The 27,168-nt window shown below is 33.8% G+C and overlaps 1 protein-coding gene across 2 annotated transcripts; it reads right to left on the reverse strand.

Moving 5' to 3' along the window:
• Window positions 1-560: 560 nt before the first annotated feature.
• LOC112772971 (cytochrome P450 72A68) lies at window positions 561-26,803 on the reverse strand. Of its 2 annotated transcripts, XM_025818002.3 has the most exons (6): window positions 25,348-26,803; window positions 6,949-7,166; window positions 6,517-6,761; window positions 4,276-4,663; window positions 2,669-3,088; window positions 561-1,082 (listed from the first exon to the last, which is right to left on the reverse strand). In XM_025818002.3, exons 1-6 carry the CDS (start codon window positions 25,628-25,630, stop codon window positions 1,071-1,073), a joined length of 1,566 nt encoding a protein of 521 aa, XP_025673787.1. In that variant the 5' UTR covers window positions 25,631-26,803; the 3' UTR covers window positions 561-1,070. The 2 variants fall into 2 exon arrangements, with proteins under 2 accessions (XP_025673787.1, XP_025673786.1); XM_025818001.3 differs by lacking the exon at window positions 561-1,082 and having other exon boundaries at window positions 2,512-3,088.
• Window positions 26,804-27,168: the final 365 nt, after the last annotated feature.

The following is a 27,168-nucleotide window of genomic DNA, read 5'->3' on the forward strand; positions in this document are numbered from 1 at the left end:
CCTTTGACGTACGATGACGGTGGCAGCAACAGGATGCGACGGCGGCAAGCTGGGCGCGACGAGGCGACGTATAAACTCCGTAAAATTAGCGAATAATTAATCAATAAATTAATTTTTAATAAAAAAATTAAAAATATGAATTTTATAGTTTAATGAACCGGGTCGTTACATATCTCACTATTCCTTGTCTTCTTAGGGATCTCATTGAACTTGAATTGGATCCTTTGAGATGCACCGTTGGGATCGCTAGAAAAACTATATATCTCCCTCCTCCTTATTTCTTTCCTTCTATTTTGAAGAGTTGAAATTAGAAGAGCTCCTTCTCATGGTACTTTTTTTTTTTAATTGTTAATGCGCTTTAGTGGTTTTGTGTACCAAATCTTCCAACTCCATATAATTTTGTAACCGAACCACATCTCTAATGTCACTATTCAGCCCATTTAAAAAACAGAGAACTACTCCCATGAAGATGCCAAAAACATCTTTTCATAATGATCTTTGTTTAAAAAGTGTAACTTATTTGTTTAGCAACATTTTAAATAAAGGTAACATTTTTACTTCAAATAAAAATCAAGCTCTACAATCTATTATCTAATGGTCAAAATGAAATATCTTCACATAATGACAATCATAAAATCTTCATTGGAGTAGCCACCTAAAAAACATGCCATAGTACCCTTCCTATCTACATTCACATTGGTTCTAATCAAAGACACTTTCATCTCCTTGAAATATTCATCCACACTCGTACTGTCTTGTGAAAGTCTTTGGAGTTTATTATAAAGGTCCCTATGATCACGGGAAGGGATAAATCTCTTTTTCATCAACCTCTTCATTTCGTCCCATTTATCCATTAATAGTTCTTCATATCTAAGCCGCTCCTTTTGTAATTGTGGCTGCCACCTTTATTTTATTCTCTTTGGTGTAAATATGGCATGAGAATAATTGCTCAATTTTTAATTTTCACTCAAGATAAGCTTTTGGATTACACTTTCCTTGAAATCTTAACCTCCACTTTTTCAATTCTGTCCTCTTTGATTTTACCTTCATTATCTCTTCTCCTCCTTCCATCACTCCTCCTTCTACGTACATCATCATCATAAAGTTTGATAAGTATTAAATACCGATTTAAAAAATTCTAAAGTTAAAAAGCTCAAATTTATTGTAAATATAGTTTTAAACTAGAATTTAACACTGTCAAATTTAGATTAAAATGTAACAATTTAAATTAATAATCGAAAGTTTAGATCCGTGTCGTTTCTCTTGGACTCACAATGTAATGCATTAGGATTGGCTATGAAAGTTGGAGGGTTTGCATTGATCGCAATTACGAAAAATTAAATTGACTAAAAACTAAAAAGGGCAATTAATAACTAAAAACTAAAAAGGGCAATTAATAACTAAATTGCAAGAAAATAGAATCGATAAGCAAGTAAAGAACTAATAAACAAGTATGAGATAAAAGGACAACAATTAAAATGAAAACTACACTAAGAAGCAACTAAATTAAACAAGAAGTGATTAAGACAATTAATTAATAAAAGAGAAAATTTAAGTGCTAAAAGAGTTTTAGCTATGATTGAGGCTTAAGGATCCCTATTTTTGTCAATAACCACAAAATTGTTAAGAGTTAATCTCATTTCATCAATCTTTACACATTGAGAAAAGTCAAGTAGGCATAATTAGCATTAATTCATAAATCCTAATCAATTTACTAATTTAATTTAGTAAAAAATTAGTGTTAATGAAAACAACATTAACTAACAATGCTAAATTATGAATCAAAATTAGGTATTAGTAACCCAAGGTTATCAAGTTCTCAACCACAAGTCTGTAAGTTAAGAAAGGAAAAATTTACTCCATAACTAATATAAACATTTCATCAATCACTTGGTGTACGTAAAAATAAAACATTATAAATTGTAAGAATTAACAAAAACTACAATTATCCACTATAAAAATTTAACACTAATAACTCAAATAAGTATGAATAAAATATAAAATATCAAATTTATTAATGAAAATTAAGAATTCACATAATTTATAATAAACTAACAAGAAATTCTAAACAAAATAGTGTAGACTGTATCTAGAGGAACAAGAAAATAAAAACAAAACTATAATTAAACAAGATTAAAATTCAAAAGTAGATATTTAAAGTAAAATTTTAAAAAATTTAAAGAGAAGTTGGAGTTTTTCTCACTAGTAATATAAATTAAAAAAATATCAAAAGTGACTATATGATAAGTTATCTTTTATCTCTCTTCAAGCCTTGACTCATAATTCTCTAAGAGTGGACTAAAATGGGCCAAAATAGCCTCTAAATCATGAGTCACGTGTCAACTTAAATAATTATGTGGATGAAAGTGATTGGGAATCATTCTAAATAGACTACCCAAATAAAAGCTAAACCTGCCAAAATATTAACAAAACACGATGACACAAAGTGAAGCAACCTTAGGAGAAATTGCAAGTGTGTTAAATTGATTGTAAATGTTATAAAATGTCAAGTATAAGACATACATATCAGAACATACTAATAATGGTGTTCTTTTATCATCTTTTCTTTGCCTTTACTCCCATTAGTATTTTACAACAAAATAGTATATTATTAGTACATTATGAAAATCAAACGTCGATGAGCATATTATTATTTTTTTATTTTTACCTTATGTAAAATGATATGAGCACCATGTTGTGGATGAAGTAAAGCCATAGTCATCGGAGCATGAGTATAAGCTGGAGAAAGTTCAAATGAAAAATGTTGTAGAATCAATGATAAAGCCATCTTTGCTTCTAATAACGAGAAGTTTTGTCCAATACAGATTCTAGGACCCCATCCAAATGGCAAAAAAGAAGCTTTGCCATTTGTCGCCTTAAATACTCCTTCTGAAAATCTTTCAGGATTGAAATTCTTTGCATCATTACCCCAAAGTTTGAAATCATGGTGAATCAAAACAATTGGGAAGAAAATTTGCACTCCTTCAGGCAAATTTAGGTCTCCAAGTTTTATATCTTTGGCGGTAGTTCGAGTAAGTCCAGGTACTGGTGGATATAACCTGAGAACCTCATATAATATCATAGTGACCTGTTATAAGAGATTTATATTAATAAGTGTTGAGTAAAAGGTGTTTCAATTTGTCTTTTTAATACTTAAAATTTTTAAAAAAATAAAATAATTCAAAATTTTATTTATCTAATATTAAAAGAATTTAATTTTATTTGATTCACTTTCAGTGTAAAGTAGTTTTACATATGCATCCAATGTAATATCATATCAGTAAAAATAATTATCTTTTATATTAATTACATGAATAATCATTTAAAAAAACGAATGTAATTACACAATGGTATATAAAACGTTTTTATACTGTCAGTGTATCAAAATTAAACTTATATTAAAATATCAAAAAGGAGATACATTGAATCTTTTATGGTTCAATAAAAGTAACTCCATCTATAATTTTTTATAGGTGATTTTGTACTCACAAATTTATTTAGACATCTACCATTATAAAAAGAAATAAAAAAATAACATAATAAAATTTAATTATAAAATATACGATAAATTAACAATTAATATTAAGCTTTACGCATAACAAAAACACAAAGAATAATAAAAATGAAAAGTATATATACATTTATATATATAAATTTAGTAAATTTATGATTTGTACGTGTGATTGCAAATAACAAGATTCGGTCTAAAGAAGAAACCCGGACCCAGTCGATTTGGACAAATTTGGCTTGGTTTCATTTAGATGTAATTGAATTGAAAGTATAAAAACTCTTTTCGGTCTAAAATCACTCAACCGAGTTAGGTTCAAGGTTTGGGTCAGTCAGACCCAGACTGGTTCGGAGAGTAAATAAGAGGATATACAGTCATACACACACAGCATTTTGTAATTCGTACTTCCACAATTCTTCCATCTTCAATTCGTACTCCAGACTCAACAAACAGTAGTCAACCTAGTCTTTGTTTGATGATGGAGGAGGAGAAGAAGGGCAGTGATGATGGTGACTCATGCTCTAGTATTATACTCTCAATCTAGTCTTTGTTTGACCGGAAAATATTAAGTTTTAATCAGGTTTAAAATCTGGTAAGAGTCTAAATAAGTGGTCTAGTCAAAATGTTGGATCGAGTCAAACTCGGATTCACTCGGATCATGATATGATTGATATCCTCTCCCATTCATCATTTACGGATGCGGATAAAATTGACATCTAACTACACATAGCAAGTAATGTCACAAGGACACAAATCAGAATACTTACAATCTTAAGGCGATTTAAGCCATCAAGGTGTGGTTTCTGGCTACCAAAGACCTGCAAGACTTCCTCCCTTGCCCGAGCTTGCCAATGAGAATGCTTACTGAGTAACACCATGCTCCAAACCAGCAAAACTGAAGTCGTCTCTTGTCCCGCAAAGTAGAACAATTTACATTCGTCGATTACATCTTCAACACTCATTCCATTATTCTTCTTCTTTCCATACTCTTCAATTTCCTTCTGATTTGATTCCAACAATATACCCAGTAAATCATCTTTTGCTGTCTCACCTGCTTTTAGTGCTTTCTCTTTCTTATTAATTATTTTCTTAAGTGAAGTTTTTATTTCTCTGTCAATTTCCTTCATCCTCCTATTGTTACGAGTAGGTAAAAACCTGCAAATAAACATAATTAATCTTATAATTATTTCAATTGTCCTAGTACTAGAAAGTAGTGACGAACATACAAAAAATTTGGTATTTGAAATTAAATTAAAACTATATTTATATATGAAAACTGAATCCCTAATAAATTGATTAGCTTATTATCGGAAATATATTAATTCAAAATAATAAAAATTAATTTTTAATTGTTCTTCTCTTTTTATTTTCATCGCCTTAAATATAGTTTTTTCCTTATATATTTAACTATTCATTATCTGTATTTCAATTTTAAAGTCTACCTGTTATAATATTCATGGGATAAAAACTTTTTATCGAAAATAATTGTTCCAAATTAGACTATATATTTAAACATTGAAATAAAGGAATAATACAAAACCATAAAATTAAAACAAAGAGAAAACTAAAACACAAGCACAATATTTTCTTATTTCAACTTACTTTTTTATAAAAATTTACAAACAGTTCTATTTATATTTAGAAAACTTTAATTTAGTAATTAAATAATTAATAATGTTACAAAATTCATTATAACTCTTTATTGATTTTTTTATCAAAATTATTTATTTATTTCTTGTTTCGATACTAAAACAAATATAACAAATATATATATAATCATGGACTTAATCTGTTCTTTTTTCCGGTTAAGTTTCTTTTTGGTTTGCTTCAGACTGTTTTTTTTTTTTTTTTAATAATAACTTTCTACCCCCGAAGTAATGATTTATCTTTCTTGAAAGTAACTTTCTTTATAATAATAATTGTTTCTTTGATAATCAAATTTGTTCTTCAATTTAAAAATTAATCAAATTAATTTCTTGCTACTTTAAAGGGTAAATCAAGTAAATTCTTCGTTATTAGTCTGGATAACGGCATTAACAAAAAAGTGACGTGATGAAATGTTACATAAGCTAGCTAGTAGAAACATTGTTTTTATAAATCAAATTAGATTTCCAATTTTCACCCTATAATAAAATTGGTCCCCTAACTTTTACTTGATTATCAAATTATTTTTTTATATTATTTAGACATTATTATCTTGGAAGAAAAAGAAACAAAATAAAAAAGAAAAACCCCTAATTTATGCGATATTTAGTTAAGGGGAGTGTTAGGTAAACAATGACTATCTTGAACAACATGAACAACCACCAATCAAATAAAAATACACTACACTCTAATTTAATGCTACTAATTAAATTTATTCTTTTAAGCCTATTAATTCACATTGTTTACACATTGTTCAAAAATGTTGTTGGTTACCTATACTTTTCCTTTACTTAAAATCACTTATACACCTAAATTTCTCATTTTTTTTTTAATAGTTTTTCCTATTCAATTTGCAATTATTATTACACTGCATCTTCTTGTTCAAGTATTAAGGTTGTGTCTCGATTCTTGAGACACAAATACCAAAAAAAACAGACACAGAAAAATCTATAGAAAGAGAGACAGAAATTTGTTTGCCCTCATCAAAAGTTGAGATACAAAATTTGGTTGAAACTTGAAATTAAGACATTTTTTATCATCTTTATTTTTATTTTGTCCTCATAAAAATGTCAAATTTTTAATATTTAATCGTCTCTCTATATCTCTATCTTTTCTTTTCTTTTTTGCCTTTTTCCAATTTTAAGAAAAGAAATCTTGATGATGATTAGATTTGTGAATTTTGCTTTGAATTGATGATTTTAACAAAGGGGAGTAGTAATTTTTTCGTTTATGCATTTTGTGTCTCAAGAAGTCAAGATACAATGTTTAATTTTATGTGTCCATTGTGTTGAACGTAAATGTCATTTACACATCAGTATCTAGCATTAATTATAAGCCACATTTGATTTGAAAAGTAATCTTACCTCGATCCGGGAATATAAACTTTCATCACAACTTCCATGGTAAGTTTAAGTTGCTCTCTTTGAAGTTCAAATATTCTTATTCCTTCTTCATAGCTGCTTCCGAATGCTGCTCGAGAGATAACATCACCGGCTAGATTTTGAAAAGAAGGCCACACATCTATTTCGCATGATTCATTCGACGATATCATTTTCTCCCATTTACTTATGATGTCATTGCAACTTTTGAAGAATATTGGTATCATAATCTGTGAAGCAATGTAGAAAAAATAAATCAAAATAAGTTTCTATAAAAAGAAAAGAAAAAAATGTGTTACTTATTCCTAACATATACATTACGAGCTCAAGTTATTGCAAATTATGCCATGTCAAAATTGAGGAACGAAGAAATTTCATACTCATCATTTAAATTTAGATATATGTAGTGAAAACAACCTTCAACTTTTCTGAATGAAATGCAGGATTGATTATTCTTCTATGTTTTCTCCATTTCTCACCCTCATGGCCACCAAGCCCATTAACCAATAATTTGATCAATGGATTTGTATTTGGCTTTGGAAAATCATAGATCTTGTTGAATACATCTTTGATTAGTTCAGGATCTGTGACTATCACTATTGGTATTCCTCCAGACCAGAAAAAAGAATTCTTTCCTGTATACCACATACAAAGAACTTCATATAAGAATTATTTTATTTTAGAATTAGTCACTAAATGTCTATGCCAATTTGCCAACAAGCAATACAAAGTTAGAGAAGATGGTTGTTGTGAAAGTTCAGGAGTTGTGACCTAATAAGAAGAAAGAGATGAGGGTGAGAGAAAGAGAAGAGAGAGATAGCAAACACACGGAGAATCAGAAAGAGAAAATAAAAATCATAATTCAATAATAGTGAATTACACTTTACATAGAAGAGTAAAAAGGTTTACATACACGTAAAGTTAACTAACTTCTATTTGTTTTTTTACATTTCATAATTAGCTTAGTTGCTGCTTCACTATTACTTGTAACTAAACTGAAGTTTAACTTACACAATAATAATACATTCTCCTACATCCCCCTTGCAAACTAGAGAGTGAATGTTTACTAGTCCAAACTTGGAATATGCATGGCTGAAAGGTCCAGGAGCCAAAGTTTTAGTGAAAATGTTAGCGGTTTGGTTAGAGGAGGAGATAGGTAGGAGTTTGAGGATGCCAGCCTAAGTCTTTTCCCTTGTGATGTGACAATCGACTTTAATGTGTTTAGTGCATTTATGGAAGATCAAATTGGCTGCAATGTGGAGGGCAGATTGATTGTCGCAGTACAAGGTAAATGGCTTGGGATAGTCAATTCTGAGGTCCTTGAACAAGTACAAGAGCCACTATTCTTCAACCATGCCTAAAGCCATAGCCGATATTCAGCTTTCGAATATAAGCGAGCTACCGTGACTTGCTTTTTGCTTTCTCACGAAATAAGGGAGGTACCAAGATAGGAACATTGGCTAGAGATCGAGCATCGTGTGTCTGAGCATGTGGCCCAATCCGAGTCCGTGTAGCCAGAGAGTGAAAGATCAGAATTTGAGCTGAAGAAGAGGCCAATTGCTAGAGATGACTTGAGGTATCTGAGAAGGTGCATGCCTGATTTGAAGTGAGAATTGGTAGGGCAATCGAGGTATTGACTAAGCTTGCCAACTGCGAAGGAGATGTCGGGTCTAGTATTTGTTAGATAGATGAGTCGTCCGATAAGTTGTCGGTACTTGGATGTGTCTTCTAATCTTGTCCCTGAATTCTTGCTGATTTGAGTGTTATAACACATAGGAGTTGAAGCAAGTTTAGATTCTATCATGCCAAAATCTTTGAAGAGGTTGAGTGTGTATTTGCGTTGATATAGAGAGATGCCTTTGCTATTACGAGCTACTTCCATTCCAAGAAAAAATTCCAGTTGTCCCAAGTCCTTGATGATGAATTTCGCATCCAACAATGCTTTGAGGGCATTAATTTCTTTCATGTCATCACCACCTATAACTAAATCATCTACTTACACAAGAATTGCGGTGAATTTCCAATTTTGACACTTGGTGAAAAGAGAATGATCACTCTTGGACTGAGTATAGCCTGCTGCGAGAACCACCAAGAAGCTATGAACTGCCTTGTTGGATTAATGCAAGTAATGCTTGTTGCTGATCTTGGGTGAAAGAGAATCTGGTGTTGTTTTTCTCTTCTTGTTGAGAGATGCCTTGAGTATTGATATCACCACTCTTAGCGATAGTTACATTCATAGCCACTGAGTTATGTTGTTGTTGTTTCATGTGGGAGGGGGGGGAGGGGGATCCCATGCTTCCTAAAGCATGTGTCAATTAAATGTCCACTTTTGTGACAATATGAGCATACACGAGTGGGGTTTCGGCCAATTCTCACACCCCTACCTCGACTTCCCCTTCCTCTACCACTAGGAGCTGAATTTGGATACTTTATTGCAGCACTGTGAGTGACTTGAGTAGCAAGCACAACCTTAAATTCAAGAATGTTAGGTATGGACAACTGTCTTTCTTGTTGAGTGAGAAGGGTAAAAGCATCATTGATGCTTGGCAGAGGCTTCATTAGCATGATCTGCAATCTGACTACCGCATGTTGCTCGTTCAACCCTTTCAAGAAACACACCACATATCTATCTTTTTTGTAGTTTCGAATGACACCAAAATCGTATGTACAAAAATTTCCATAATTGCAAGTTGGAATGAGACAAAAACTATCAAGTTCTTGCCAAATTGCCTTTAATTTCGTGAAATAAGCCCTAATGCTCAGCTCATCTTGTTTGACTGAGAATAGTTCTTCTTCTAATTCTGGGATCCTGAAAATGTCATCTTGGTAGTAGCGATGCCGTAAATCACGCCAAATATCTGTAGCATTCTCATTCCAAATAACGTTTAGATTTCTTCACTAAACAACGCACTTAACCAAGATAGCACATAAGTGTTGCATTTTTCCCACGCAAGAAAGGTAGCATCAGACTCTAACGGTTTTGGAATGCTACCATCAACGAAACCAAATTTATTTTTTTATTTCAAAGCCAGAGTCATAGCGCGTGACCAAGAATTGTAGTTTTGAGGAGTGAGAGCTACATTGACCATGGAAATGCTAGGATTTTCACATGGAGGAATAAAGAAGGGGCTTGAAAGATCAGAACTCACATTTATTAATGGTCGTGGAATCTGGGCTTGAAGATTCGAAATTTGAGAGAATAATAGATCGGAGGCTGAGAAGCCTGATTTGGATCAACATTATCAGATCCTGGGTTCACTGATAAACCGCTATTTTACGATTTATTTTATATTGAATTGAGTGAATTTTATCCATTACTCTCACACTTATGCATATAAATCGCATGTTTTATATTTTCCTTCCCGATTTTGTGCTATGATTGAAAACATGCTTTCTAGGCCTTAAATTACTAATTTTTAATCCTCTCTTATTACCATTCGATGTCGTGATATGTATGTTAAGTGATTTCAGATTTTTCAGGGTAGGAATGGCTTAGAGGATGGAAAGGAAGCATGCAAAAGTGGAAGGAACACAAGAAATGGAGTATTTTAGAATCTGATAGCGACGCACATGCATGAGCGACGCGTACGCGTTGCCAGTACAAATCTCATCAACGCATACGCGTGGTTGACGTGTACACGTGACAGAGCGTCACGTGCTGCAATTATAGAAAACATTGGGGATTGATCAATTAGAGACTCTTGAGTTATCAAAATTCCTTTGTTGATTGGTGATTGAGACTTGCTAGTTGGCTTAGATTTCATTAAATCTAGTCTTTGATTAGGACTTGTGAATTTAATTTAATTTTGCTCACTTGATTTTCCTTCATTATTAGAGGTTAACTAAGTGAAAGTAAAAGGCAATTACCATCACAATTGATGATGATAATGAGGATAGGAATTCCAATTCTCAATCCTTGCTAGGACTTTTCTTAGTTGTTATTTTATTTCCTTGTTATTTACATTACTTGTCTCTTATCACGAAAACCCTAAAAATACTTTTTCATAACCAATTATAAGTACACTTCCCTGCAATTCCTTGAGAGACGACCTGAGGTTTAATACTTTGGTTAATTTTTTATTGGGTTTGTATTTGTAACAAACAATTTAAATATTGACTGAGGTTTAATTGTCGGTTTAGAACTATGCTTGCAATACGATGATTTTTGTGAAGATCTTTACCAAAATTTTTCCTCTGTCAAGATTTTGGCGCCGTTGCCGGGGAATTGCAAATGTGTGCCTTATTATTGGTTATTGTGAATATTGTGAATATGTTTGCCTTTTTGTTTCTTTGTTAGTTTTTTCTAGTTTTAGGAGTTTATTTTCATTATTTCTTGTTAGTTTTTGTTTTTATTTTCTTTTGTTACTATGAATTCTCACCCCTTTGGCTATGAGTTTGGTTCAAATTATGTTGTAGGGAATGGAAGCTACAATGAGAACATGCATCAAGGATGGGACAATCAAAGGTGGGAGGAGCGTCGAGCATATGATCAACCTTTTTGGCAACAACCTCCACCAACGTACTATGAGCAAGAGCCATTCCAAGATGCATATCAATCCAATAGCTATGGTGGACCCCCTTGTAGTTACCAACAAGTCTCACCATATGCCTATGAATCCCCTCCTCAACATAGCCCTCAACCACCATACTCACAAGCTCCATTTTACCAAACACCTTCAGATGATCCAAACCCTTATCCACCATACCAACCATCATATGAACCATATGAACTTTACATAGAACCACCACCTCAATATACACCATCTCCATATCCTTATCAAGAAGAACCACATTCACATTATGAGCCCTTTCTCCTAACAAATGAAATCAACCCCAAGCTCCCATATATGATACCTTTAGTGTTATTCGCCAAGGGCAAAGAGAGTTTCAAACCACACTTACCTCTACTTTCACTGGTCTCACCTCTACTCTCCAAGCTCTTATATCCTGTGTGAATCCACATTCTAACCCCAATACTCAACCTCGAGCTCTAGAGCACTTCCTTTTCATCCATATTCATCAATCCAAGAGCAATACGATCCCAATTATGCCAGTAACATGGAACAAGAGAGAAGGGATTATCTTAGAGACCTAATGGATCAGGTTCACGCATCCATACTTTAAGAGAAGCAAGAGGAGTCCCAAAAGGTGGAGGTAGGAGAGACCCTTAAAGATGAAGGAATAGTTGAAAAATTAGGGGAGGTTGAACAAGCGGAAAGTTCCATCATTGAAGACAACTCTACACCAAATGACAATAGGAATCTTGTTGAAGCTTCATCCATCGGATGTGAAACCAATGTTAAGGAGGAATGTATACACCCTCTAACACATGACTTGATCAATGAGGAAGAGTTGGAAGAAGTTAACAAGAAAGTGGGAATTGAAGAAAGTTGTCAAGAGATAGAAGACATCAAGGAGGAGATTGATTTTGTACTAGAGCAAGTGGAGAAAGCCAAAATTATCGAAGAAGAGGAAGTGGTTGAAGACTTAGGAGATCCGGAACCTCCATGGGAACTTCAAGTCATAGAGACTCCTTCCAAGATGTTTGAATTTGATGTTGAGGAGGGTGTACAACTTCCAAGGCATATCATGGTTGAAGACTTTGAGGAGGTTGATCATGAGATTGATTCAATAATTGATGAGTTTTTATCTACAATTGAATCCTCTCCCATTGGACTTAAAGAAGAGGTTAATATTGAAGAAGCTTGTCAAGAGGTGGAGATCATCAAAGAGGAGTCCAAGAGAGTAAAGTATACATTGGCAGGGCCGCTATTGGAGACATCTCTCCCGAAGCCATCACCATCCGTCCCTCCATTCAAGTAGGTAAATCTCTACTCCTTAAGCTTTAATTTTTCACTTGCATACGGTTTGCTTGAGACGGATGGACAACTTAAAGATCTTTGTGGCTTTAAGAGAAAACGGGTGATGGTTAGTGGTTGGAATTGCCATTCAAAGTTCATTATGGTTGGAAGCTTAAGGCCTAATTGCAATGGTTGGTATAGTTCTCAATTGATTGGGTCTAGGAAGTTTTTAGGGTACTTCACTGAGAATTCGGATTACTTTCCACCCGGTTAGAACAATGATAATCAACTTAAAGACGGGTGTAGAAACAAGATTTGGGATCCCGACATACAAGAGGATCAACTTTGGGAGCTCAAAGCTTGTGAAGAACTTCATCAAGGCTTGGTGAATTCACTTGGAATTGTTAGAGCTTATTAGAAGTCCAAGCGTTGGAGGAAGTTTCAAGATGAGTTCAAGCACAAGCCACCATGATAAGGACTTTAACTAAAAGTGCTAGGTGGGAGACACCCCCACCATGGTAAATTCTTCCTATTTTTCCTTTTATTTACATTGGTAATAAGTTAATTTTCAATTTTAGTTGGCTTTATTTGATTTAAGTTGTGCTTATAATAATGTTTGGCGTACGTGTCGACGCCCAAAACTGGTTCGTGCCCGAACCGTGCTAGAACGGTGCGGCAGCGCGGCCTAGATAGAGAGTTGTGCCAGGACCGCGCTGGTGGGGTGCTAGGCGCATAGCCAACTCCACGCATGCGCGTCACTGACGCGTACGCGTCATTTACATTTTTTGCCATCCACGCGTGGGCGTGGACGACACATTCGCGTCGACTCAAAATTTTGATTGTCCAGTCCTACAAACAGAGAGTTGGGCTGCTACTGTTCTGGAATCGTGCGTCTGGCATGACGAGTAGTCACGCGTACGCATGACTGACGCTCATGCATCATTTTTCATTTTGGGGCATCCACGCGTACGCGTGGACGACACTCACGCGTCGCATGCCTGATTCTGTTTTTACACGCACGCGTGACCCATGTGCGCGCGTCGCATTCGCGCCTTGTTTATGCCTTTCTTCTTCTTTCTTTCTCTTTTCTTCTTCTTTCTTCTTCCTTTCTTTCTTCTTCTCTTCCCTTCTCCTCTCTCTAGGTTTTAGGATTTTTTAGTCTTGTTCCTTCTCAATTTCAGATTTCTACCTTGCTTTAATTTAGTTTTCTTCTACTCTTATTTGTTCTAGCACTTTAGTTATCTACTTCTCTTATTGATTCCTTTATTTTGCTAATTTAGTTTATGAACTCATGTGTTACTCTCAACTTTCATTAAAGCAATTTATGTCTCACATTTCTTATTATTCAATTGCCTTGTTATTGTTATTTCCTTGCTTTGGTTAGTCTTAGATTTTGCTATGTCTTGTTAGTTTCCTCTGTTTTTATTTTATGACTTCCAAGTGTTTGATAAAATGTTTGGTTGGATTTTAAATTAGTTTTTTACGTTCTTAACTTGGATTGATCAATTAGAGACTCTTGACTTATCAAAATTCCTTTGTTGATTGATGACTGAGACTTGCTAGTTGGCTTAGACTTCACTAAATCTAGTCTTTGATTAGGACTTGTGAATTTAAGTTGATTTTGCTCACTTGACTTTTCTTCATTGTTAGAGGTTAACTAAGTGAAAGCAAAAGGCAATTACCATCACAATTGATGATGATAATGAGAGTAGAAATTCCAATTCTCAATCCTTGCTAGGACTTTTCTTAGTTGTTATTTTATTTTCTTGTTATTTACATGACTTGTCTCTTATCACAAAAACCCCAAAAATACTTTTCCATAACCAATTATAAGTACACTTCCCTGCAATTCCTTGAGAGACGACCCGAGATTTAATACTTCGATTAATATTTTATTGGATTTGTCCTTGTGACAAAAAATTTAAATATTGGCTGAGGTTTAATTATCAGTTTAGAACTATGCTTGCAATGCGATAATTTTTGTGAAAATCTTTACTCACATTTTTCCTCCGTCATTCACCAAGCGTGCAGTTTCTTAATTGTGTGACATTGATGAAGCTTCTTCCTTTGGTCTCATTGATCGGAACTGCTACTTCAATTCGGAGTTGATTTAAGGAAGAGAAGTAGGCAAGCTCCTATCAAACCCTATCATGTGAGTTCATGAGAAGAGAAGAAAAGCAAGAAAGGGAGAAAAAAAATTGACAAGAGGAGTGATAAACCACTATTTTATGGTTTATCTTGTGCTTAATTGAGTGGATTTTATCAACTCTTTACCCACTTATTCATACTATTTGCATGGTTTTACGTTTTCCTTCCTGATTTTGTGCTATGATTGAAAACATGCTTCTTTGATCTTATATTTGCTTATTATTAATCCTCTCTTATTACCATTAGATGCCTTGATATGTGTGTTAAGTGTTTTCAGAGATTACAGGACAGGAATGGCTCAGAGGATGGAAAGGAAGCTTGCAAAAGTGGAAGGAATACAAGAAGTTGGAGAAACTGCTAAGCTGTCCAGCCTGACCTCTTCGCACTCAAATAGCTATAACTTTAGCTACAGAGATCCAAACGACGCGGTTCTAGTTGCATTGGAAAGCTAACGTCCGGGGCTTCGATTTGATATATAATATGCCATAGTTTCCTTGATGCTAGGTGACGCGATCCCGTCATTCACGCTGACTCGTCTCAGTGGCGAAAATCAACGTGTTTGAATTCGCAACCAGCGAATTCTGGGCTGTTTCTGACCCAGTTCTCGACCCAGAAAACACAGATTAGAGGCTATAAAGTGGGAGAATGCATCCATTCATGAGGATAAGCTCACAATTCACAATTTTAGGAGTAGATGTAATTTTTAGAGAGAGAGGTTCTCTCCTCTCTCTTAGGATTAGGATTTAGGACTTCTCTTAGCTTTAGGAGTGACTCTCAATCTCAGGTTCAATGTTCTTTTACTTTATATTTATCTCTTACTTTCAGATATTTTAATGCTTATATTAGTTATGTTGCCTATTTGGCTTATGCTACATTCATGTTATGATTTTCTTAAATTAATATTATTTGAGGTATTTCAGATTTATGATTGCTTTCTTTTATTTATATAAATAATTTAGATTTTTCCCTTTTGGCTTTGGTTGATTAATTGGTGACTCTTGAGTTATCAAACTCATTGTTGATTGAAAATTGAAATTCTTCAAGAATTAATTCGAGTTCCAATAACTCTAGCCTTTCCCAAGGAAAGACTAGGACTCGAGGAATCGAAATTAATTCATCCACTTAACTTATCTTCATAGTTAGAGGTTAACAAAGTGGGAGAAAAATCCAATTCTCAGCACAATTGATAAGGATAATTAGGATAGGACTTCCAATTCTTCATACCTTGCCAAGAGTTTATTTTTATTTTTATTTTATCTTTCTTGTCATTCAACTAACTTTTTACCTTAATCCAAAACCCCAAAACACACTTTTTCATAACCAATAATAAGAACACCTCCCTACAATTCCTTGAGAAGACGACCTGAGGTTTAAATACTCGGTTATCAATTTCAAAGGGGTTTGTTACTTGTGACAACCACAACGTTTGTATGAAAGGACTTTTGAAGGTTTAGAAACTATACTTGCAACGAGGATTTATCCGCAAATTTCTAGACCACGCAAAAGTTCCTCTCGTCAAAATGGCGCCGTTGCCGGGGAATTGCAAACGTGTGCCTTATTATTGGTTATTGTAAATATTTGCTTTTTACTTGTTTATTTGTTTTTATTTTTGTTTTTATTTTTGCTTTTTCATAAATTAAGAGGTTATTGGTTTTTATTTAGTTATTAAAAAATTTTCAAAAAAAATTTTTTTTTTGGTGTTCATCTTGATCTTCAAGTTGTTCTTCGTGTTCATCTTGACCTTCAAGTTGTTTTAGTTGTTTTTTTCGTTTTGATCTAAAAATTTCAAATTTAGTGTCATTTTATTGTTTTTCTCTTTCCTCATTAAATTCAAAAATTTAAAATTTAAAACTCAATTTTTAAATCTCAAATTTAAAACTTCAAAATTCAAATCTTTTTCAAAAATCTTACCTTATCTTATTCAAAAAAAATTTAAATTTCAAAATTTCAAATTTTAAACTTCAAAATTTAATTTTCAAATTCAAAATTTAAATAACCTTTTAATTTAAATTTATTTTTATTTTCGTTTTTAATTTTTATTTACTACTATGAACTCTCACCCCTTTGGCTATGAGTCTGGTTACCATTATATTGTAGGAAGAGGAAATTACAATGAGAACAGGCATCAAGGTTGGAACAATCAAAGATGGGAGGAGCCACAAGGATTTGATCAACCCTCATGGCAACAACCACCTCCAATGGACTATCAACAACCACCACCATATGCCTATAAACCCTCTCCTCAACACAGCTTTGAACCACCATACTCACAAGCCACCTACAACCATTCACCTCCATATGACCCTAACCCGTATCCACCATACCAACCACCCTATGAACCAAATGAACCCTCCTATCCACCCCAAACCTCCATGAAGAAAGCACTAGCCGATCTAAACTCTACTATACAAGCTCTCTTCGCCCAAATCGGACCACCAAATACCTTCAACAATCAACCCTCAAGCTCTAGTGCACTTCCTTGTCAACCACAAAATGATCTCTCCATCCCATCACCACCATCCATGGAAGAGCACCCACATCCATCAATCTAAGAGCAACATGATCTCAATGATGCTATTGACATAGAACAAGAGAGAAGGGATCATCTTTGCAAATCCATACTTCATAAGGAGCTAGAGGAGGCCCTAAAGGTGAAGGTAGTAAAAACCCTTGAAGTCGAAGGAGTGGTTGAAAAATTAGTGAAGGAAGAATCAAGGGATCATCTCAAGGAAGCAGCGGATCGATTTCATGCAACTCTATATTAACTAAATCAAGCGATAAGTCAATTAGGTTCCCGACGCTCGGACACTCAAAGTGCTCCCATGGCTTCATGTGGGCAATCTAATGAAGAACGTAGCATGAAGGAGATATTAGAAACTCCAGTGGACAATACGGAGCATGACTTTGTACTGGAACAAGTGGAGGAAGCTGTAATTATCGAAGAAGAAGAAGTGGTTGCAGACTTAGGAGATGCTGAATCTCCATGGGAAAGTCAAGACATAGAACCTCCTTCCAAGACGATTGCATTTGATGTTAAGGAGGGTGTACAACCTCCAAGGCATATCACAGTTGAAGACTTGGAAGAGGTTGATCAAGAGATGGAGATTCAAGAAGAAGAAGCACAACCTCCCATGCCCTTGGAAAGCAATGAAGAGGAGATTGAATTGGAAGAAAGCTACCAAGAGGAAGATGTTGAAATTGAAGAAGCTTGCAAAGAGGTGGTAATTATCATAGAAGAGCACAAGGGAGTGGAGCTTGCAATTTCATTAAAAATACCTCCCTCTAAGTTGCCATCATCCTTCACAACATTCAAGTGGGTAAAATTCATATCCCTTAGCTTTCTAATTCCACTTGAATATGGGCTACTGGAGACAGATGGTCAACTTAGAACTCTTTGTGGTATTAAGAGTAAGAGGAAGATGGTCAGTGGTAAGAACTATCCTGCAAGGTTCATTATGGTTGGAAGCTTTAAGTTTAAACGCAAAGATTGGTGTAAAGCTCAACTGAATGGGTCTAGAAAACTGTTTGGTAGCTGCAGTGAGAATTCAAATTACTTATCACCCAGTTGGAAAAATACAGATCCCGACAAGGATGGGTGTAAAAGCAAGATTTGGGATCCTGGAATCTGCTCTGACACTTGTTACCCTGGGAGCCTAAGAATCTGTTTGAAGCTTCTTAAGGGCTTTACATGCTTAGTTTGGGACTCCGGAGGCTACTGGAGATGCAAACATTGGTGGAGATTTCTGGATGAGTTCAAGCACAAGCCACCATAACAGGGAGCTCACCAAATGTCCAACTTAAGGACTTTAACTAAAAGTGCTAGGTGGGAGACAACCCACCATGGTATGATCGTTCCTTTTTCAATTTTAATTTTATTTAGTTTTGTTTGTTTTTGAATTTTATTTTATTTTATTGAACCTGGAATCATGCATAGCATTCATATTAAGCATTGCATTCTGCATTTTACAAAAAAAAAAAAAACACGCACGCAACGCGGCAGCGTCGCTGACGCGTCCGCGTCACTAGTGCGTTGGGGAGAAAAGAATTGAACAGAGAGTCACGCGAAAGCGTGGCTGGAGGTGCGCCTTTAGCATAATTTGACCCCACGCGACCGCGTCGCTCACACGACCGCGTCATGTGGGAACTTTGGCCTCCCACGCGACCGCGTGTCCCCACGCGGCCGCGTGCCATGAAAATCGACGTAACAAGGGTGTATGGCCGAAAGTTGAGCTGGAATTGGGCTGGACTCGTGCTGGAAGCCCAAGCCTTCCAACGCGAACGCGTGCCCCACGCGGCCGCGTCGTTTTCCAAAAATGGCCATCCACGCGATCGTGTCACCCACGCGATCGCGTCACCCAATATTTGGCAATTAATGATTTTTGAACAGAGAGTTGTGCGAGCGCGAGGCTGCCCTCGCGCCAGCAGCATAAACTGGGTCACGCGACCGCGTCAAGTAGTTAAGCGCAAGCCGCGCGACCGCGTGCCCCACGCGACCGCGTCGCTTGCGCCGCACAGCTTATCCTAATTTGCCAAATATCTTATCTTTTCTCCCCGAATCCTAATTTTTCCTCCCTCCTTTCTTACTTACTTCTTCTTCCCTTCTTTCCCTTCTCATTCTTCTTATCTTTTATTTTATTTTACTTAATTTATTTGCATATTTCATTCATTGCATCTTAATTTTGTGCATATTTTTGTTTTCTTTTCTAAATTCATTATTTTTCCTTTGGTGTTAAATTTTTCTTATTTAACTGTTGCATCTTCTCTTGAATTATTTTGGGTGCTTAGTGACTTGTTTTATTCTGGATAGGTAATATTATTTATATCAATGCCAATCTTTTATACTTGTATTACTTTTACATTGACATGAATTTTTATTATCTCTCCTTACCCACACTCTCTTCCCTATTTTTGCAAATTTTTGCATTCCTGATTTGCCATGTACTTCTACTGTTTTCTCATTTGCATGTTGTAGCTACCATGTAATTGAGACCCTTATTATCTGGCATTAACACCCATATTTTATTTATTTTTTATCTTTATTTTTTGGTTACTTTTTCTTTTCCCTCTTCTTTCAGGATGGCCACCACGAAGGGAGCGGAAAAACCTCTTAAGGGGAGACAAGACAAGTCCATCTGCACAATTCTTGAAGAAGAGCACCAGTTGGAACAGCCCGTCCACCTGCACATCTTAGCATGCACCGAGGACGGTGCAATCTTTAAGTGTGGGAAGGTCGATACCGATCTCCATGGGTTAGTACTTTCTTGTCTCAACACCAATGTTTAAATTTTCTTTGTAGATTAGTTGTTGCATTTGCATGTTTGTTTGATTTTTTTGCACATTTTACCACTTGGTTGAAGTAATATTTTCTTTTTCAAGAAACCTTTTTAAGAGCATTTCACTAATAAAATTTTTTGTTACACTTGTTTGAAAAAAATATTATATTGGAACATGGTCTAGAGCTCGAACACAAGAAACCCGTGAGATTTTTTAGCCTAATTGATTGGTTGCATTTTATCAACCAATAATTTATTTTTGATGTGTGTTTTTCTCTCTAAAATTGTGATCTTTGTCTTGCTTGATTCTATATTTTCATGGTTTGATGTATGCATACACTTACATGATTGAGGCCTTTGTTTCACTAAGCTTACATACTCATATGGCCTTACCTTTTCATTATTCTTTGCAAACCAATGTTGAGCCTATTATACCCCTTTGTTCCTTACTTTAGCACATCATTAACTCTAAGCGAAAAATAATAATGTCCTTAATTTGAATCCTTAGTTAGCTTAGACTAGTGAGAGTGCTCATAAATTAAGTGTGGGGAAGTGAATTTGGAAACATTTGGTTTGAGAATTGAGTATGTTAGAATTTTCTGAAAATGTGAAAAAAAAATGTTTAGGACATGATTCATGCATCCAATAATTTAATCATATGCATTGAGAAAAATAAAAGAAAAAAATATGTATAAAAAAAAGAGAAAAAAGAGCAAATAAGAAAAAGGGGACAAAATGCCCCAAAGTAAATGTTGAAAACAATGCATATGTACTGTACTTGAAATTAGAATGCATGAATATGTGGAAAACATGGTTAATGGATGGTTAGATGTGGTATTATGATTACATGGATTGTCTAAAGTTAGGTGGAAAGTTTAAGTTAATTAAGGATTCAGATTTTAGTCCACTTGGCCAAATACAATCCTACCTTGACCCTAACCCCATTACAACCCTTAAAAGACCTCTTGATATGTGTATCTGTGCATTAAATTTATGTTGATTGTTAGATGAAGAGCAAGCCTTAGAAAGCAAGGTTAGTGAAGAATTGAGAGAATCGAACCTAAAACACTTGAGTAATTAGAGTACATACACTTCCAGTGAGGGTTCGAAGCTCGATTTTTTGTTCCCGGCTGTCATGAGTTATTTTCTTCTACAAGTCTATTTGTACTTCATTTTTATGATTTGAATTAGTGAAATCCAGTTCATAGTTATTCTTGGAGAACTTATTTACTTTTAAACCAAGTAGGTAGAAACATTTTTTCATGTAGTTGCATTCATATAGATAGGTTGTATTTCATACATCCTGCCATTCCTCTTCATCTTTATAGTTTCTCTTGAGCTTAGCATGAGGACATGCTATTGTTTAAGTGTGGGGAGGTTGATAAACCACTATTTTATGGTTTATCTTGTGCTTAATTGAGTGGATTTTATCAACTATTTACCCACTTATTCATACTATTTGCATGGTTTTACGTTTTCCTTCCTGATTTTGTGCTATGATTGAAAACATGCTTCTTTGATCTTATATTTGCTTATTATTAATCCTCTCTTATTATCATTAGATGCCTTGATATGTGTGTTAAGTGTTTTCTGAGATTACAGGGCAGGAATGGCTCAGAGGATGGAAAGAAAGCATGCAAAAGTGGAAGGAATACAAGAAGTTGGAGAAACTGCTAAGCTGTCCAGCCTGACCTCTTCGCACTCAAACAGCTATAACTTTAGCTACAGAGATCCAAACGATGCGGTTTCAGTTGCGTTGGAAAGCTAACGTCCGGGGCTTCGATTTGATATATAATATGCTATAGTTTTCCTGACTCTAGGCGACCCGATCGCGTCATCCACGCGGACTCATCGCAGTGGCGAAAATCAGCGTGTTTGAATTCGCAACCAGCGAATTCTGGGCTGTTTCTGACCCAGTTCTCGACCCAGAAAATACAGATTAGAGGCTATAAAGTGGGAGAATGCATCCATTCATGAGGATAAGCTCACAATTCACAATTTTAGGAGTAGATGTAGTTTTTAGAGAGAGAGGTTCTCTCCTCTCTCTTAGGATTAGGATTTAGGACTTCTCTTAGTTTTAGGAGTGATTCTCAATCCCAGGTTCAATGTTCTTTTACTTTATATTTATCTCTTACTTTCAGATATTTTAATGCTTATATTAGTTATGTTGCCTATTTGGCTTATGCTACATTCATGTTATGATTTTCTTAAATTAATATTATTTAAGGTATTTCAGATTTATGATTGCTTTCTTTTATTTATATAAATAATTTAGATTTTTCCCTTTTGGCTTTGGTTGATTAATTGGTGACTCTTGAGTTATCAAACTCATTGTTGATTGAAAATTGAAATTCTTCAAGAATTAATTCGAGTTCCAATAACTCTAGCCTTTCCCAAGGAAAGACTAGGACTCGAGGAATCGAAATTAATTCATCCACTTAACTTACCTTCATAGTTAGAGGTTAACAAAGTGGGAGAAAAATCCAATTCTCAGCACAATTGATAAGGATAACTAGGATATGACTTCCAGTTCTTCGTACCTTGCCAAGAGTTTATTTTTATTATTATTTTATCTTTCTTGTCATTCAACTAACTTTTTACCTTAATCCAAAACCCCAAAAACACACTTTTTCATAACCAATAATAAGAACACCTCCCTGCAATTCCTTGAGAAGACGACCCGATGTTTAAATACTCGGTTATCAATTTCAAAGGGGTTTGTTACTTGTGACAACCACAACATTTGTATGAAAGGACTTTTGAAGGTTTAGAAACTATACTTGCAACGAGGATTTATCCACAAATTTCTAGACCACGCAAAAGTTCCTCTCGTCAAGGAGCCAAGAATTAAGGAGATTCAGAAGAATAGAGTTGAGTCACATAACGCTCACCGCACCATGTAAAATTTCGGGGAGTTTTGACCCAAGAAAAAAAAGACGAAAAAGATAAAAAAAGAGAAGAGAGAGATGACAAACACATAGAAAATCAGAAAAAAGAAACAAAAGTTACAATTCAATAATAGTGAACCACACTCTACAAAAAAAAAAAGTAAAAATGTTTATATATACATAAAGCTAACTAACTTCTATTTGCTTCTTTACATTTCATAACTAGCTTAGCTGCTGCTTTATTACTACTTGTAACTAAACTAATGTTTAACTTACACAACAATAATATATCCTCCTATGATTGTTATATAAAATACTATCCTGCAGTGTAAAAAAGTGAGAACTTTCATTTTCTAGATAGTTGAATCAATTTTTACACTGACACTTCACTATTTGAAAAACATTCTCTCTTCCTCTTTCTTTCTCAATTTGTCAGCTTTTTATTTTTGTTATTAGACTTCCAATGGTGTTTCAAACAATGTGGAGAATTTGTGTGTTTTTTTTTTCATGTGGAAAGCATAAAATTGAAGGTTAGGATTGTGACTTTCAATATTTTTTTCAAATACAGAAATTTGAGGGTTGAATTCAGATTTTTTATTTTAAATTTTTTTGAACATACAAATTTAACTCTCAAATTCGTATTTTAGTATTAAAGGAAAATTAAATGTACAAATTAGTCCGATTTACTTAATAGCAAGAAAAAAAAATTATTCCAACACAAATTAGACCTTTCAATTTGTGTATTATAAAATCTAATCTCACATTTTTCTAGTTTTCTAATTTTAAGGTCCGATTTGTTACTTAAAATTAAAAAAATAATTTAAATTTATATAAAAAAAATATACCAATTATTCATTTCAGTGAATTACACACTGTTTCTTTTTATATCTTAAAAAATTAGTCCAATTTATTTTTTCTAAAATGATTTTTTTTAACAGAAAAAAGATTCTTTTATATTTGGATAAATTTTTTAAAATATTTTTTTTTTAAATAAAATATTGTTTACTTTTAATAAAAATATTTATTTTTTTAAAAACTAAATACTTTTTTAACTCAAATAAACCAATCAAAAATTGCTAACGGTTTTGGCTCACCAGGTTCTTCACATATTTAATCATTCTTAAAATTTGAATTCTCAGTTACATCTATTTTCAAGCTATGACAAAATTTATTGCATAGTATACATATAGTGTGTAGCATAATTATTTTCACTAGGTATCTATGTGTACCGTGAAATAAGACAAACTAATAACTTTCTGGTGAATGACCACAACAATTAAAACTTGCTAGACAAATTAATTATGTTCTCATGTTAATTAAAGATGGCTTAAGGGCGTTTGAGAAACTTTAAAAGTAATTTTTTTGAATTTTTAACTTATGAAAAATAGTAGAATTAATGTCTAGTATAATTTTTAAAATTAAATTATATTTTTTTAAGAAATTATTTAAGAACTTATAAAAAAGATAAAAAAAATAATTTTTTTCATAATACTATTATATTTTATCATATTTTTATAAAATAAATATTTTTAGTATTAAAAATCTAAATACAAAATAACTTATTTATAAGCTATTTTTAATATAACTATTTATTATTTAAGTTATTTAAAAAAAAAAAACCTAATTAATCTGCTTATTCAAACTGAACCGAACCTAAGTCCAAAAAACAAAGTTTCCGATTGATATTATTTCTCTATTCTTTAGTTCTTTTTTTGTTCACATCATATGACATATGATATAAATGACACTTATGAACTTATAAAAACGAGTGTATATTTTTTATACTTATTATTTTTATACTAAAAATAATTGCTAAAAATAAAAAAAAATTATCTTTAAAACCACAAAAAATATGTACAATAGAAATATACATACAAGATTTTAAATATTATTTTTGTTAAGATATAAATAAAATACACGTCTTCTTTCGTTTAAATTATACAAGATGATAAATGGACACAGTACAACACATATACATGACCTGAAAATATATATGACACTTTGAAGGGAAAAAAAAAAGAGTGGATGGGCATATAACGAATGTCATTTTCTCAACTCATTTTATATATAATTATTTATGTAACTTTTGATTTACTTAAATTAAAAAAAAATAATTTTATGACATAATATCAAAATTTTTATTGCTAAAAAACTTAAAATTTAATCTTTGTGATAAAAAAATTTTCAGTATAAAATAATTAAAAAAAAAAAGCTAATGAAAAATTTACATTTCAAACTCAAGATTATGTATATAAAGATATCTGTTAATAAAATATATGAATATTCATAATTTTTACAATACGCATATTAATAAGTTTATTATAAAATAATATTAATTTCTAAATGAGAATTCTTTTTATATAAATATGATTGTCATACTTAGACAATTTAGGACACTCAAAAGGAGTTGGTGAAATTCCATAATATATGTATATCATAAATAAAGTTGAAAGTGAGTTAAACCCAGTCATAAGTTTATTAGCTAGAGTTCAATTGATTAACAGTTGATATCATGAGTTCGATCATCAAATTCGCTTTGGACACTACTTCGTCCTTTTAATCAACTCTGATCTTAAATAACCTTGTTACCAATGAATATCACTTTCTATGAGTATCTAAAACAATGTTGATGAAAGATGATACAAAATAAAAACCGAATTAATTTAGATAACACAATTCCATAACTAACAATTAGACATATCGTACCGTATTTGTTGAAGCATTGTAGGACATAAGGCTGCGTACGAGGAACAATATCATCATCAGAGGTGTTCATGGGTTTGGTTCTGGCTTCACTTTGCATCTTCATAAAATCTTTCGAGTCTCCAACTAGAACCTTGTACGGTGTGCCTCGAAGGCCTTGATCTCTTAGCAACCTCTCAAGCTTCTTTGGCCTCAGCCATAACCAATTGAGGATCCTCCATCCCCATGAAAGCAACACAACTACTGTGGCAGCAGTGATAACAATAGTAGGCCATGCTGCTTCCATTTTCTTTTTTTCTCTGTGCGATATATTGGTGGTAGAAGCAAAATACGGATCGTATAAGATTTTAAAGAGAAGGAAGCCAAGTGATCCACGGAAATAAGTATATGGAAAAAGTTAAAAGCTTCCTAAATTTTGGCAGAAATAAGTGTGGGAGGTGCTGGCATGCTGCGTGCTGCAGTGTATGTCATTTAATTTTATTAATTTTAACATTAATTTATTTTTGGTGATATGCAACACCACGAACTAGCGAGCGATGAAAAGCATGCGACTATGGCTGGGAATCGTGTGGCTAACACTGTCATCATGCACATCGCGATGCTCAAAAGCTGCCATGCGTGCTGCCCCTTGCTCCTATCTCCCATGCTTTGCCCTACGCCTGCTATACTGCTTCTCAATGGAAAGTGCATTGTTGGATAAATCCAATGATTTTAGGCGGATGCTACCATACTGAAGTAACAATCATAACATGCAAACGAGTATAGACCTTCAAGAATTAGACCAAAAATTGCATTAAAAGTTCTTAGGCATATTGACGAATACTTGGCGTGCACAACATTAAACATGTAAAATCAAGATTAAATAGTAATTGATAGTCCTAATTTTAAATTAACAATCAACACCAGCAACAAATAATTTAAAACCAGTACCAACCAAGCATAATCCAAATAATCCAAACATTTTTCGGCAATTCAGGACCTAATAACCTAATCTAACCTATCCTAACCACTTAAAATCCACTAACAAAATTAATTCTAACTAACTAACTAGAAATCAGATTAATGAAACTAAAATTAACTGAAACAGAAGTTAAAAATAGAGTAATAATCTAGGTTGCCAAAACGGAAAGGAGCGAAGAAGATGAAATAAATTACAACGGCACTATAATATTGTCGGTGGGAGAAGCGGCAAGCTAACGGTCGCCAGAGTTGGAAGCTAGTCGGAATGAGCTAGGAATAGGGATTGTGTGACAGGGGCTGAGTTAAAGTGGGTAAGAGAGAGAAAGGAAGAAAGAGAAGGGAGAGGCGGCAACAACCGAGAAGGCGGGAGGGTTAGATAGAGAAGGGGCAAAGGGGTAGAGGAGTAGAGAGAGGGGGAGGCGAGAGGGTTAGAGAGAGAGTGAAATTCAAACGAGAGAAGAGGGTTAGCACTTTGATTTTATGGCCCAGTCACAGTCGGATTTACCGTTAGAAAATTCTATGATAAACTATTGCGGGTCACCAAAACGCAACATTTCACTAAGTGAGTTTAAAATCCGACAGTAAATCCGACCCTCATAAAAGACGTGCCAATTTATTTTTTGTTTCCCTCTAAGTATTACCGGCGAATTTACCATCAGAAACGTAAATTCACCGGTAATTACTTAACCATACGAATTTAACACTATTACAGGCGGTAAATTCGACGATTTCAACGTTTTTCTTGTAGTGCATTTCAATTAATAATAACTATTTATAGTCTGTGTTAACTTAGTTTTGTTCATGCAAAAATTTAATGTAAAAACTTGTTTATAAAGTGGACTTCTACCTTGTAATGCATACTTA

The sequence above is a fragment of the Arachis hypogaea genome, chromosome 18 (genome assembly GCF_003086295.3).
Source record: "Arachis hypogaea cultivar Tifrunner chromosome 18, arahy.Tifrunner.gnm2.J5K5, whole genome shotgun sequence".
Taxonomy (NCBI): domain Eukaryota; kingdom Viridiplantae; phylum Streptophyta; class Magnoliopsida; order Fabales; family Fabaceae; genus Arachis; species Arachis hypogaea.

What these genes read in the sequence shown, in the direction of transcription:
- LOC112772971 (XM_025818001.3), bottom strand. Translation starts at nt 25,630, where the DNA reads ATGGAAGCAGCATGGCCTACTATTGTTATCACTGCTGCCACAGTAGTT. An exon ending in ACAATGCTTCAACAAATACG is followed by an intron (nt 7,167 to 25,347) that starts GTACGATATGTC and finishes TGTGGTATACAG; the next exon opens with GAAAGAATTCTTTTTTCTGG. An exon ending in GTTTATATTCCCGGATCGAG is followed by an intron (nt 4,664 to 6,516) that starts GTAAGATTACTT and finishes GTTTATTTGCAG; the next exon opens with GTTTTTACCTACTCGTAACA.